General features: G+C 52.8%; 2 protein-coding genes across 2 annotated transcripts in view; both read right to left on the bottom strand.

Moving 5' to 3' along the window:
* Positions 1-6764, bottom strand: part of LOC119092417 (uncharacterized) — a 49604-nt gene extending 42840 nt beyond the window's left edge. The window contains exon 1 of the mRNA XM_037215380.1: positions 6155-6764. Coding sequence (XP_037071275.1) covers positions 6155-6764 — 610 coding nt within the window. The remainder of the gene's footprint in view (positions 1-6154) is intronic.
* A 6051-nt stretch (positions 6765-12815) lies between these two features.
* Positions 12816-13921, bottom strand: part of Prosap (SH3 and multiple ankyrin repeat domains prosap) — a 105434-nt gene continuing 104328 nt past the window's right edge. Inside the window, exon 16 of the mRNA XM_037215379.1 lies at positions 12816-13876. Coding sequence (XP_037071274.1) covers positions 12973-13876 — 904 coding nt within the window. The 3' untranslated portion in view covers positions 12816-12972. The remainder of the gene's footprint in view (positions 13877-13921) is intronic.

The following is a 13921-nucleotide window of genomic DNA, read 5'->3' as shown; positions in this document are numbered from 1 at the left end:
CCATAGCTGGTCAGACACCAACTGCACCTTTCCGCGTAGGTCTGTTTAAAAAAAGACACCAGTCCCGACACTTATATCCGTGCATCGCGAGTCGTGGTCTGGTCAAAAAAGGTGTCAGTCCAGACACTTATATCCTTGCACCACGAGTCATCTTTCCACCGGAAAATAATGGCAGCAAAATGAATAGTCGAGAGCATAATAAAGGGGTGACCATGTACGTACAGCGTATGTGCTTAACTTGAGTGCACGCTTCACTGCGCCGTATGACATGCTGCCGGGTAACTGGCCTGGAGGCTTTCACGTGTGTTTCGCTGCCAGCAAAAGGCTAGTTGTGCGTACCCAACGCTCACAAAAGCGCCCTGCCGACATCGATTTTTACGGCGCCGAGCTGGTGCCTGCCGGGAATCACCGCTCGGTCCGCTGTTTTGAGCCGCGGCTTTCCTGGCAACGTACAGCAACGTGACACCATCGACGGGGTCAATGCCACCAGCTGGGCTGCAGGATGGCTGCAGGGCTGACCTTGGGTCATCGGCTCGCCGGACGACACGCGCCGCGGGCTGGTACACTGGCCGACGGACTAAAACAGGTTACACGAAGGCACACGTGCCACCCGCAACAATATGGCCACGGCTTGGATGATGCCATGTAATACATGGTGCGCGTCAAGTAGTCAATCATCGTAACAGTGGGTGTTGTATGCATGCAATGTTCGGGACTTGCAATGTGGAGATTGTAGACGCATGGATCTCTGGTCTCCAAACTGTTGCTGTGAAATAAGGCCGGCCAAAGAGAGCATTCTTACCTGTGAAGCTAACAACATTGCGGGTGTAACTGGTCCTGTTTTATACTAGGATCTGTACCTAAAAGTCACTAATAATGCATGCAAACAGATTGGACTAATCAACGCACTACTTGACGGAGTGAACCCTTACGTACTGTGCAACGTTCCTTAGTTTTCTACATGCGCACATGCTAAAGCTATGCATAGCGTAGACCAAAGATGATGATGGACTGAACCCATCAGAAACCTTTTTAAACAGGTCCCGATTTCCTATCACTGTTATAAAGTCCTATGATGTGGCATTCCTTTTATTGTTTTGTTTTGGTTCTGAGGCCCGGCTGACTAAAACGCACAAAAAATAATAAGGCGCTTGCGCTAAAACAATACGAAATATACATTTTGACACAAAACTAATGGTGCTGATGATAAAACAACAAACAAATCTACTCATTACATGTAACAATGTCAACTTTTAAGTGTTCCTAGCACTCGGCGGGGTGCGGGGTGCGGAGTGCTGGGTGTGGGGCGCGGGTCGCCTCTGATGGGGCGGGGTGAGGTGGGGACAATGGGGAGGGGTACCACCACCCTTTCCTATTGCACAACCGACGTGTTTAAAGAGAATTTGAGGATGGAACGGTATTCCCCTTACATGACTTACAACTCCTAACCGGATATTTTAGGCATCTATCGATGATGAGTTCCTTGGTCGGGTCAGACAAGGCCAGAACACGTTTTAGAGCCTTTGTATGGCTCCGCGTATGTTTTACGAGTAAATCTGACACAAGTTAAGGCATACCACTATTCACTTCTAAGGTGCAACGTTGTGTAGCCCGGGCTCACCCACATGATCTCTGATGACTTTACCTTGGACGACATGCACTCAAGAGCATTGTCTATGGCGCTGACGCTGGGCTTATGTGAAATGCATGTTGGCGACGATGTGGGTTCAATTCACTTTTTCTCGAATTCGATTTTACCTTAACATCATAGTCTACAACGCTGACGTTGGGATTATGTGCAATTTATGTTGACAACGACTTGGGTATAATCAATTTTTAGCTCGAATTCAATTTTACCTCATGTGACTTTGAGCTCGGGGCCACGGTGAGTTTTTGCCGGGCAAAGCTTCAAGAACGAGGTCCTGCGGCTAATAAGGTGACTGACCCAACGCGAAGAATGAGAAAGGGTACCAAACTGTTATGCTAGCTGCAAATGGGTTCACAATTAAGCTATCCAACTCTCATCACGATGCGCCTGAGAGAACGGTCTCAGAGACAAACCGAGCGAATGTTGCGCCGGCCTCTCATCCGCCGATGAGGGTGAGAGGCTTGTGGCGACTAAGCAAGACAATGAATAAGCCTATCCATGCCCACGCCCACGCTCTACAACGCGTGGTGGTTGGACAAAACTTGCAAGTGGTAAGAAAACCTCCTCTGGCATGTGTACGTAAATTCTTTTAAGCGTAAGCGTTCTGTCGGATTGATAACGATATTCAACAGAATATCGTTATCGTTAATTTGGACGAATTTACGATCTGAAATATATCCTGATCTGGAGAGACCGGGCGATTATCAGTATAACAATACCCACACACAGCATTCTGACGTCTGTAATCACTTCCTTTGTAGACGAGGTTAATATGTCTGTGACCTGCGGGCAATATTTGCTGAGGCAACAGCTTTTCCCCGGAAGTCCGCTAACGACCTCAGCAGAGGAGGTCCATGCCCCTTGACTGGTCACCGCTTCCAGTGCCGCCATGTTTCACACCGCACGATATGCTGACACAAAGTATTAACCTACAAAACGGCCCGCACTTCGGTCCGAAACGTCATCAAACCGCGGGTTTTGCCCATGTAGGATTTCGGCTTTTGCCAATTACTGAGCAGCGGGACAGCTCGCTCGCCCGACACGGGCTCAGCAAGGGTGACAGGACGTCCGGAATGTCCAGCTTAGGTTCATTAATGCTGAAGGGTTTCAGGAAATGTGCGGCGTGAGCTCATACTAAGTCTGGCACCAGGTGGCGCACCTTTGCGGATATTGACAATGCAAGCTTTTTTGGTGTCTCCGTTATTATTCGCATGTCGTATTTTCTGTTTGCTAACCCTCCTGAACTGCAAGCTTTTTGAAAATGTGACTTGTCACGGCTATGTAGAATGAAATCTTAGAGAAGAAAGTTTATTTGGAACATGAAGCCTATTACATGAAGTCTACACGAAGTCTATTACCCAGAATGCAAATAGCTGCTCTCTTTTAGCCTTTTAATTAAGTACTATTTATTATAATTATCTAATTAATCAAGTAGTCTGACAGACATAATATGGACACTAAAAAAAGGTGTGGGGACGCAGGGTGAATGTACTTTTATAACGGAAAAGAGCGTTTCAGCAAACTTTGCAAATGTAGTATCAATGAAATGCGAGTCGCGTAGCACAAGCAAGAAATTCACAAAGGTCCAGGTTTTCTGGCATTATGAGCAGAGACTTCTCATGCCGAAAATAGCTGGCCCTGAAAATGCAAGGCGGTGCTGGTCAAACGTCTTTATCAAGCAATATTGAGGCTATTTTATTGTAGGCTATATAAAGAAACTTCGCGGTTTTCTTTCACTCAAAGATACCTCGATACGACCAATGCGTCACTCAAAGATGCTCGTAACACATTGTTGGTAGCTTACTTTCAGCACAACAACTCTCAGCCTTTGGTGTCTCACGCTTCCAATCTACTGTGCAAGTGACGCAACCCACTATTCGGCGGTCACCTATAGAAAGATGTATGCCGAAAATATAATGATATTTGTTTGACGTAATGTTGAGTCGTAATCAATATCCCTTGTGTGCAATTATGTTATTATGTTTGAAGCAAGGGTCGGGTCCAAAATCATTGGCAAGAGGCATCGAATTTACTTGGCTTCAAATTTCCATAAGGTAGCCTAGTGCGGCCGTATATGCCAGTTCCGCACCGAACTGAGCTGTCCGTCCCCTTTGTATTGCACTGCATTAATTGGAGATTATGGTGAAAAAATTTGAATCCCATTCCCAATCGGAATATAAGTCCACTTTTTCTAGAATCACAGTTCCAAAATGTTGCGAGTCCTAAGCTAGCCGAGGTAACTCGCGCCCTTCAGGCCTGACGGCTCCTACAAATGTGCCACGGGAACTCTCCAGGACTGGGAGGTTTCTGGGAACCCGCGAGAAGCGTGAACCAGGGCCGATGATCACTCGCGGTGTGTGGTGGGGAATCATCGGGAGTTCATGGGTTTTTGGGAGCGTGCAACATGACATTACAAGGAGTGACGGATGGAAGAAGTGGCGTAGCCAGAGGGTCACATGGGTTGCGTTGTGCGACCTTGTAAAAGTGTGAAACGATAAGAACAACAGTTTTTAGCTTTAAGTATTTCAATTAACTTGCAAGAGCGTTTCCATTCGTCGCCGTACTGTTTAGAACCATCCTGCGTTCTACTTTTCATCTGTTATGATAAGAGCTGACATCATTTTCGGCACTCACCGTTTTCTTTAACTCTATTAATGATAGTAAACAATTGACTTTCCTGGTGAGAAGCTTCAAAATTGTTGTGTAAAAAACTAAATGCCACTGTGAAGTTTTCAGAACGAGGATTGCACAAGACTGTGAAACTTTGGTGTCGTACAAGTCCAAGTGCAAGTTGCAAAAACAATGCACAAAATGGCGCAAAATGTTTTATATGAAAAACTTTGGCACTTGCTAATCAGCCACCAACGTTTCAACAACTATCGTTTCAAGACGAAGAAAGCTTAACACATATTCCTTTTGTTTTTGAAAAATAAATTTCTGCTGGATTTTCCGTCCACGACGGCGAAGAAGAAGTGCCATATGATAGGGGCTCGGGAAATGCACGGTTAGCAAACACAGAGGATAGCTACATCGTGGATTTCTACATCGGTAAATGCAAGATTCGGGCCGCTGCGTGCATCTCAGATGAGAGATACACGAACCAACATCACCCAGCTCAGCCCAAGTGGGCATTCTTCGCTGAGGGCGCCAGCGGGCGAAGTTGTCGACCCAGAGGATGGTACTTGCGCAACTTGAGTAGCACTTACTTAACGGAATTCGTGCGGACTTCGGCTTGTGCTGCGTAAAGATTAGATAAGTTAAATATGTCTAGATCACAGTGCATTGCTTGAATCCGTAACGGGCTCTGGACCGCTTCAACGTGTTTAATCTGTGCACGCAACTCTAATCTGCAAGCAGGAACAGTGACGCGTCGCAAACATTGATATGCACGGTGTGGTGCAGGTTCCGCGGCGAAGTGCAAGAGTGTCCGACTCGCAACACGGTTGTGCCGTTTACGATCTCTGGATGGGCGCGTCCTGTCGCTCAGCTATCGACAGAAAGATGTGCTGACATTGGCCAAACGTGATCAATCCGGCAGTGCGGCCGTGTTTGCGTTTTGACCGACTTACCAGGAAAGATCTGCTTGTAACCGGGGCAAATCTGACCTAAGCGGCCGTGCTGAAGTGCTGTGCGGTACGGAAACCCCCTCGCAGCCCTGTCTGGTAAGGCTATAAGGAACTTATATCACGAAATGGGTCGAATGTCTTTGGATGGGAGGGCCAGAGAGCAGGCGACAAGCTCCGCTTGGCATGTGCTATGAATAGAAGACCGTTCATGAAAAGTATTTGACATAAAAAGCGTTTACCTCGGAGGTGAGGAGCACCGGGGTAAATTTCCAGGAAACGATGAACAAGACGAACTGCAGAGGAGCACTGGGACAAAATGTCGTTATTAAAGATGGCTGGTGGGTTTCTGGGAAAGCGCGACATGAGCTCACCTGAGCTGAAGGGTTTCTCGGAATGCTGACGAGTGATGTGCTCTTCTGAAGTGCGCTGTCCTCGTTGGCGGCGTGCAGCGCAGCCACGTGCTCGCCCGCTCCCTCCTCCCGAGCAGCCCGCAGGTCCTCCTGGCTGCGGGCAATTGGTCTCGATCGGGGGATTTTGGTGGGCTTCCGGGTCGACTTGGCCTCGCTCCTTTCCGCCGTCTTTCTGGACTCAGCACGCGCTGTCCCGTTCTGCACGGCCCGGGGCGGAGCATTATGTTCTTTGTGGGTCCCGTTTTCCTTCGCCTTCGGAGGAGACTTTCTGTCACCGTCTCGGGTTGGTTCCTTCCTGCGGCTTGTATGCGAATCCGTGCGCGCGGGTTTTGACTCCGGCTTTGCCGCGCTTTCGTCAGCAACCTTCTTCTCGACGTGTTGTCGGTCCGTGCCGTTGGACAGTGTTTGCTCTTCAACCTGGTCCTGATACACGTCGTTGTTCTTGTCCAGCTCGGGATCGCCGTGGTACTGCTCTATCAGGACGCGTTCCAGGGAGACGGCACGTGCCTCGCCATCACCAGCCGCCCTGCCGTCCAGCGCCAGCTCCTCCGACGGACGCAGCACTTCCATGTCACCGGACATGGCGCCTGACCGCTCTGTGTCGTCGGGGGCCGGCTCCTCCTGGTCTGGCGCGGCTTTGGACTGCACCGTCTGCTGGCCCGAGTCGTCGGCGACGCTTACTGCGTCTGCGTCTGCTGTCGTCGATGACGCCAGCTGCTCCGAGACGTCGTTCCGTAATTCTTCGACGGACTCGGTTCGCAGCTCGCCTGGCTCCTCGTCTGCTATTTTGTCTGAGCCCTCCGTTGATGGCTCGTCGAAGTTCTCCTTCCGTAGTTCGCCCACGTCGACCGCCTCTTCGCCCGTCAGGCTGTGGTTGCCGGAGTCCCTGGGCGACTGCGCTTCGCTGCCCTGGCTCGCCTGGGTCGGCGAGGCGTGACCGTCGTCCGCCGCCGCAGAGTCGGTCCCCTCCCGGATAGCGGACAGCTCACGCACGGGCTGCTGCTGGCTGGCCGCCGAGCTGCGCTGGGAGCGGGGCTTGGCTGCCGCCTTAGCGTCGTCGTGCGAGCGTCGCTTCTGAGCCCGCACGCGGCCGCCGCCGTCCCCGCCTCCACTGGGTGCGCGGCCCGGCCCGCCGGCCATGTCAGGGTCACGCCGGCGTCGGCCCGGTGAGCTGGCGGCCAATCAGGCGTGGTCACGGTCGTCCGCCGCGCAACACGCGCCTCCTCCCGGCACCTGCAAGTGGGCTGGCTTGTTTGATCAATCCGCCGGCGGCAAATATCGACGATGATGAGGCCGCGCGGAGGGACACCTGCCAGCCGCCGTCGACGTCCGTTCGTGCCGGCAGCGGGAATGGCGTGAGCGGCCGCCTGTGCGGGAGGCGGCCTCGTTCGGGCCGGCTGGCCGCTGCTGCGCACCTGCCGCTGGGCAGCCCACCACCGCGGCAGACTCTCCGGCCCCTCCCCGCCGGCCCGCGGGTCAGGCGCTCGCGGCGACGGTCGCGGTTGCCCTGCGGCGCTGCCGGAATGGCCACTGACGCACGAGGCGACCGCTCGCCCCGCTCGGCCTCGCGCGAATGCCCGGCCATGAATTGGTAATGTCGCGCGACCGAGCGTAAACACGTCGTTGCTATAGGCGCGCTCGATGACCGCGGCGGGCCGCGCCGGCCGGTCACGTGACGCGCGGATGGGCGGAAGGGCGGCGTAACAGGTGAGGCACGGCGTGTGCTGGTCCGGGGCGCCGCGGGACGCGACATGGGGGTAGAAGTGAGTAAAAGCATGGAGATACGATTGTCTGAAGGCTTATTGAGGAACAGGATGTCTATGATACCAACTCTTCCAGCTCAGCGCCACTTAATCCATCACGCCTATGTTAAACGCAAAGGTTGGTGGGATCGCTACAGCCACGGTCATTACAAAATTCGCCCAAGCATACAGGTATTTGCATTCGGGGTAACTGGGACGACGACCCCATTTATTTCGCTCCATTGAGTGTCATGGCTGCCGCAGTACTCATGTGACGACGTTTGCAGTATTGCGGCTTGGCCTTTGCCTGGCGCGGTCGATAATGACACACAGGCAAAAGGAGAACACTGCATTAGTGGGAAAGGCGCCCCATAAGTGACAATTCATTCTCTCATGGCGGGGAAAGCTATCGGCATGTGCATATAGCGCTTAGGCTGGCTGTTTAACCAGTTCATTGGCATTCAGGTTGAAAAAGTCTTTCCCGCGAAGAGAAAAAATTATGTCAAAGAAATGTCGATATCTGGAAGATTGCGGACCAGGGCGAAAAAATCGGTACGTTTTGTTCGCGAGTGTGCTTTCGTAAGAATCACATAGAAGTTAGTCTTTTAGTTTTGTTTCTGCCACTGGCCGCTTGTGCGTGGGCGGTGATCAGTTTGCCAGTTCCAGCACGCACTATCAAAGGTTTTATCAGCTACACTATGTGTCAGAAATCGGGGTTGACGAATGCATTCATCTGGTATTATCTCATGTAGAAATATTTCACCAGTCTGTTGTATAACAACTCTTCTCCATCTAGGTGCTTTTGCTGCGCACCAAGAATGTTCTGTAGTACATGACGTCACGTAGAATCTTTGCTGGACGTGTTCGCAGCGTTACGCATTTTCTGTTAACATATTCGTAACTTCCGTGACAATAACTTGCGCATACCAGACACCGGCATTTGCATACGCGTGTAGTACACGTGGTGCTAAGTATGCAAGCTGCAAATTATGCTGTGTGTTACGCATATCGCATCTTTTCTTTCCAAGTCACTAATCCCGGGCGCGCAAATTGGCTTGTTTAGAATTGAGCGTGTTGCGCCATTTCTATCCCACTTCGATCAAGGGTGTATTCGCACTGACCCGGACTGACAAAGATTCCATGTGACATCACGTAGAATTTTTGCTGGGCACGCTGGGCATGAATCCTGTTCTGCAATTCGATCAGAGTGAGGCAGAGGTGGCTCAACGGATTCAACCATAAAAAATTATTTACGTGCCTAGGGACTGACCATGAGTGATACAAATTCTTTAAGTCGTCGCGAAGAGAATAAATGGCACTTGTTCATTCTTTGAAACGCTCATAGTACCTACAAATCAAAGTATTGTGTCTTTGCATGCGCAGATATTATCAACAGTTACAAAGTTTTAAATAAAAAAATGCGTAGCACTACGAACACGTCCGGCAAAGATTGTTCGTGACGTCATGTAGAATAGTATATTCTTGGTGCGCTGCAAATACATTTCAAATAACCAAAAAATATTCCGCGCGCCCGGTAAAGACTCTACGCGACATCACTTCAAATCCCTCTCGTCCGGATTGCTGCGAACACCAAAAGGCGCAGAATCTATGGGGCATGACGTCATGTATTACGTCGACGAGATAGGTATTTTGTCGTCCGGGTCGCTGCATACCCATCCCTGATCCCATGCCGTGCTAAGGGATGTTGAGATGCAAAAAAGCTGTTATCTTGAAATGCGTTTGCCGCAGGCGTGCATGCCACTGTTGTCAAGATAGTGAAAAGTTGTAATGCTAACAATACATGCAATGGTATCAGTCGTAAGCAGTTTAGTTATATCAGTATTTACCATTTCACTTGTTTTGTCATCGTAGTTTTCGTATACTAACTGAGCAAGGTCAAATCAGACTCGTGCATCACTAACTTGTTCAACCTATTTGCATGCGGTGGACTTCTTTCGAACTTTATACGGAGGTTTATATATGCCACACCGCGAGATCTCAGAATTTTCACAGCAGGGGCCCAAGCGTTCCATCGGAGAACTAATTCTCTTTTGACATACAGAACTTTCAAAATATTTGTAGTGATGCACTCAGGAGGTACAGGCAGGCTAAAAAGCGAATTATGTAACGTCGCATTTGTAATGTATTGAAACGGTGCGGTATGTGAGAGAATGGCCCATACAGAAACCCATGTGCCAAATGTCCAAATACCATACAGACCATTATACAATGCACATATATTGCATTATTTCAGTGGCGATTGCAAGAATGCGCAGTTGGACAGGTATATGTCACCTTTGGTGAACTCGTCTGAAAATGGCCAGTTTATTTTCTCTATTGATTGCTTGAAATGTTAAATAAATGCAAAAGTTAAAATTCAAGTTTAAATGACCGGTCTTGGAATGTCATCAGTGTGCTCAGGTATCTTTTTTTAACCTTCACCCTGATTCGCCTTTTTTCATCACGCGAACTGATAGGATACGATACGACCCCGACCCCAGTGTTTCCAGAGTTGTGAAAACAGGGTCTCGCCGTGCAGTTTTCCTAAAAAAAACCGCCGCTGCTCCAGAACCATAAAAGCTAGGAACACGTTGTTGGTGTCAAAAGACCCGCAGTGGATGCCTCATAGACTCCTGAAAATTTGGGTGTGCACGTTGCTCCACATGCCAGGGGTATCTTCAAAAAAGCTTAATGAAGGCCGTATCACCCCCCTCCCTCGTATCAAGGCGAGGGTTAAAGCGGCTAAAAGCGCAAGCTGTTAGGTTTTGTATGTCAATGTGAAGAACGTCAGGATGAGTGGTAGCCTGGTGTAACGCCAGAAAAATTATAAGGATGCATTTTTTAAATTATTTTAGCTAGTGACCGATGTAGGAATGCAAAGCAGCTTAGCAATCAAAATGGGTCTGATGTGAGCGAACGCCTGGTGTGGAGGTCCTCAGAAGGTTACATCATACGCCGGCCCTCTTCCTAATGCGACAGGCCCTCTGACCCGGGCATCCGCCACCAGGTCGGCGCAAGGAATCTCAATTGAAAGAACGTTTTACCGGTACAAGAAGTTCAGTAATTGGCGTCATGGTGCCAAGGCAGTTTATCGGTCTCCAGTTGAAACTGTGTGGAGTTCTTCTCGTTCGGAACCGGGGCCTCTGACTGACACGGGGGCTTAACGCTGTCTCGTCGTAAATGTGAGCCCTTGAACTAGCATTTCTCATGTCTCATTTGATTGTCAGGAGGGGTCCCGACCAACGCATGGTCGACTTGGGGCCTGTTGTCGACACAGGGCCCTATGGTATGCACTGTGGGCCCCTGACCAGCACGGCGTGCTCGTCACTGTTCTGGGGGCCACGACCAATGTGGGAGGCATTTTGATTGGCATTTGCAGGCCCTGGCTTTGCCCCTGTTTGAGAAACGGGCTCGGGCTCTGACCAGCGCGGAACTGACCTCGGAACTGACTGACCTTCGGTATTGGTGGCCTCAGTCAACATACTGATATCGAGACCCTTACTGTCCCAGGGTCCCCCAACCGGTGCAAGGGGCCCCTTCACTAACGCTAAAGAGCCCGGTCTGCGGGCTGAGGTTCCTTCATATGACCGCCGGTCTGCCCTTTGACTCTCCAATCGAGCCCTTAATCGTCACCCGCGATAGGTCAAATGACCTTTTAGGACCCTTGTGACCCTCGTGGCCTACGAGAATCACATGTCTCTGTGTTCTCCTGCGCTCGCTTCTGATGGTGGCGTCCTTGGAATTCGGTTCCGTAGATAAACTTTCAGTGATATCTGAGAGCAAGCGAACATTATCAGTTACAAGCCTTTGCTTACTTGCAATTGCTTACGAACAACTGCGTGCGTGCTTGATGTATGCGCATTTTTTCTACATCAGCTTTTGTCCTAAAACCGCGGGTTAAATCTGTGAATGGAACACTCTTTGCGTGAAGGTGGGATAGCATTAGACGTTTTCACCTGGCTCACACCTCTGCACACCAAAACGATTTTGCAAAACCTCACCCCGGGCTTCTACACCATTCCCCTTCCTTCAGGCCACCTCCATCCCCCCCCCCCTCTTTGCCGGGTTGATTCACCAGTCAGAAGCAGGCTATAGACGGTCAGAGGGAGGGAAGGCGGGCGGGCCGGGTGTGCCCAGGCGGAGTGGCGCGGGGCTTCAATCCAGGCTGCCGTGGCGTGACCGCGTAATGTTCGGGTCGCGTTCCGAGTCGCAGCGCTACGCAAATACGAGCTACGCCCCGTTGCGTGCACGTGAAGCCGGCGATGTGTATCTAGTGTGCGTGCAAGACGGCATTAAGTCGTCACTACACGCGGCGTTGAAAGCGTTGACCTAACTCCAAACGTCGCAGGTTGAAGGTCAGCTGGGTGCAAATTCAGTAAGTCCTGAGTGAACCGAAACATCGAGAATACGCGCGTCTGTACTGCAGCTAACTCACACAATGGTATGCGCATGGACCTAAATCAATACTCGTGTGCTGGCTTTGTCGGCGTATTCGTCGGCGTCTCAACTATCACGCCCACATTATGAGTTCAACACCTGGCCAACTGTCTAGGCGACAACTGAGATAGCCGACTCTCGACGTCACTCCCCGAGACAACGTCCAAAAATACACACGCAGTATTGATCTAGATGTCTTTAATCGAATGATGGTTATTTACAAAATAAATTCATACAAAGATGTCCACCGGATTCCAGCGTGCAGTTCCACGGTCGAAATCACAATGGCTGACAATATTGGCACAGCGTCACCCGCGACATGGACACCGCCTTCCCACCTCATCTACACCCAGACGCAGCGATAAATTTAATAACACAAACGGCTGGGAAGCACTGGCATGCGCGGGACGATTCAAGTCTCTTCCTTCACACGGTTTAGCCCTAGCGCAGATGCCTACGTTTCACACAAGCATAAGTGATGAATCTAATGCATAAATTACCTCTGGATCCCTTAAATCGATAATATACTTGTACATGTATGCCGAAGATGGTTCGGTTGATTTAGCTCAGCAATCTTGGCACGATTAAAGCTGCTCCTCTGCTTTACAAGAAACCATAATACCAACGGACAGTTCAGCACGTTACATTCTCAACATCCAGTCAGCCACTTACACAGGCAAGCTGCTCCGTGCCAGTACGCCAAACAACTCGCAACAACTCCAGCCGTCCGTTGCACTTGACGCCCGCCGCCAACGTCTCCCAAATGTTCACTGAAAGCCGCGTAACGCCAGCCACGCAGTGAGCGGCCCAAAATCGGACAACGGCCGACGCGCGCGCAACAGAGCACGCGCACACCGCGCTACGGCCGGCGCGTGCGCTGGGGACGGCTCCGGCGGCGGCACGGCGCGGCACGGCGCGGCACGCGGCCGTGCAGCGCCCCGGCCGGCGCACCGGACGGTACGCGTGAGCGAAACCCAGGGACGGCGCGGAGGCGCAGAGGCGCCCAAATCCCGCCGCTGGACGGGGCGTGAGCGTTGGCAGTCCGGCGACGCGTCGATGACAGCCGGGAGCGCCCCCTACAGCCGGCCCATGTGCGATCCACGGGCCGGCGGGGCGAACTATCAGCCGCGGACAGGGGACATCGGCCGGTTGGGAACGCGTGGGAACCCCTACCGCGCCGGACTCCTCGCCTGCACCGACAAGCGCTTCAGCGACTTCTCAATGTTCATCCGATGGCCCATGCGTTTGACGCCAAGCTCGGCGAAGCCCGGCCCGTCTAGCTGCAGCAACTGCGGCCCGTCGACGGCCGCCTCCGCGAAGCGCGCCTTGTACTCGGACATGAACAGGCTCTCCAGCCAGTCGCACGTGTCCTCCACCGTCCACTGGGCCACGGCCATGCCGCGGAACCTGTTCTTGACGTGCGCCGGTGCCGCCGGCTGGGGGAGGCTGGTGGGGCGCGCCCGCACCGCGCCCGGGATCTTGCTCGGGCTGCCCGCCGGCGACGTCCGCCGCCCGCCGGCGGTGGCGGCCACGCTGCGCGGAATGCCCGAGCTGCGCGGTGCCGTCGCGCCGGCCGGTGATGTCATACCGGTCGGTGACGTCATACCGGCCGGTGACGCCACGCCGGTGGGCGAGGTGGTGCCGGGCGAGGACGGCGACCGTCCGCGCAGGCCCAGTGTCTTCGGCTTGACGAGGCGCGAGCCGGCGTCGGCGGCGGCGACCGGCTTCGGCGGCGGCCGCGGCGCCGGCGGCCGGGCCCCGGCATCGGCCGCCGGGTCGCTGAACTCGGGCGGCGGTGCCAGCAGCAGACCGCCGCCGTCGAAGCCGGGAGGCGGCGGCACGACCGGCGCCGCGTTGCTGCTGCCGCCGCCCAGTTGGCTGGCGTGCTGCTCGATCTGCTGCAGGCTGCGCTCGATGCTCTGCTCGGCGAGCGGCTCCGGCTCGGGCGAGCTGCCGCTCGTGATCACTACGGTCGTGGTGCCGCCGAAGCGCAGGTGGCGGCCGTCGCGCGCCGGCCGGCCGCCCGGCACCGTGATCGACACGGGCTTGGCGGCGCCGCTCTTGGCGCTGAGGCTGGACGGCGGCGCGGCGGCCGGCGGCGTGCGGCCGCGGCCCGAC

Source organism: Pollicipes pollicipes, unplaced genomic scaffold (assembly GCF_011947565.3).
Source record: "Pollicipes pollicipes isolate AB1234 unplaced genomic scaffold, Ppol_2.1 Scaffold_3447;HRSCAF=4054_pilon_pilon_pilon, whole genome shotgun sequence".
In the NCBI taxonomy this organism is placed as follows: domain Eukaryota; kingdom Metazoa; phylum Arthropoda; class Thecostraca; order Pollicipedomorpha; family Pollicipedidae; genus Pollicipes; species Pollicipes pollicipes.
Note: the sequence above shows the minus strand (reverse complement) of the source record. Positions and strands in the feature narration are given on the sequence as shown.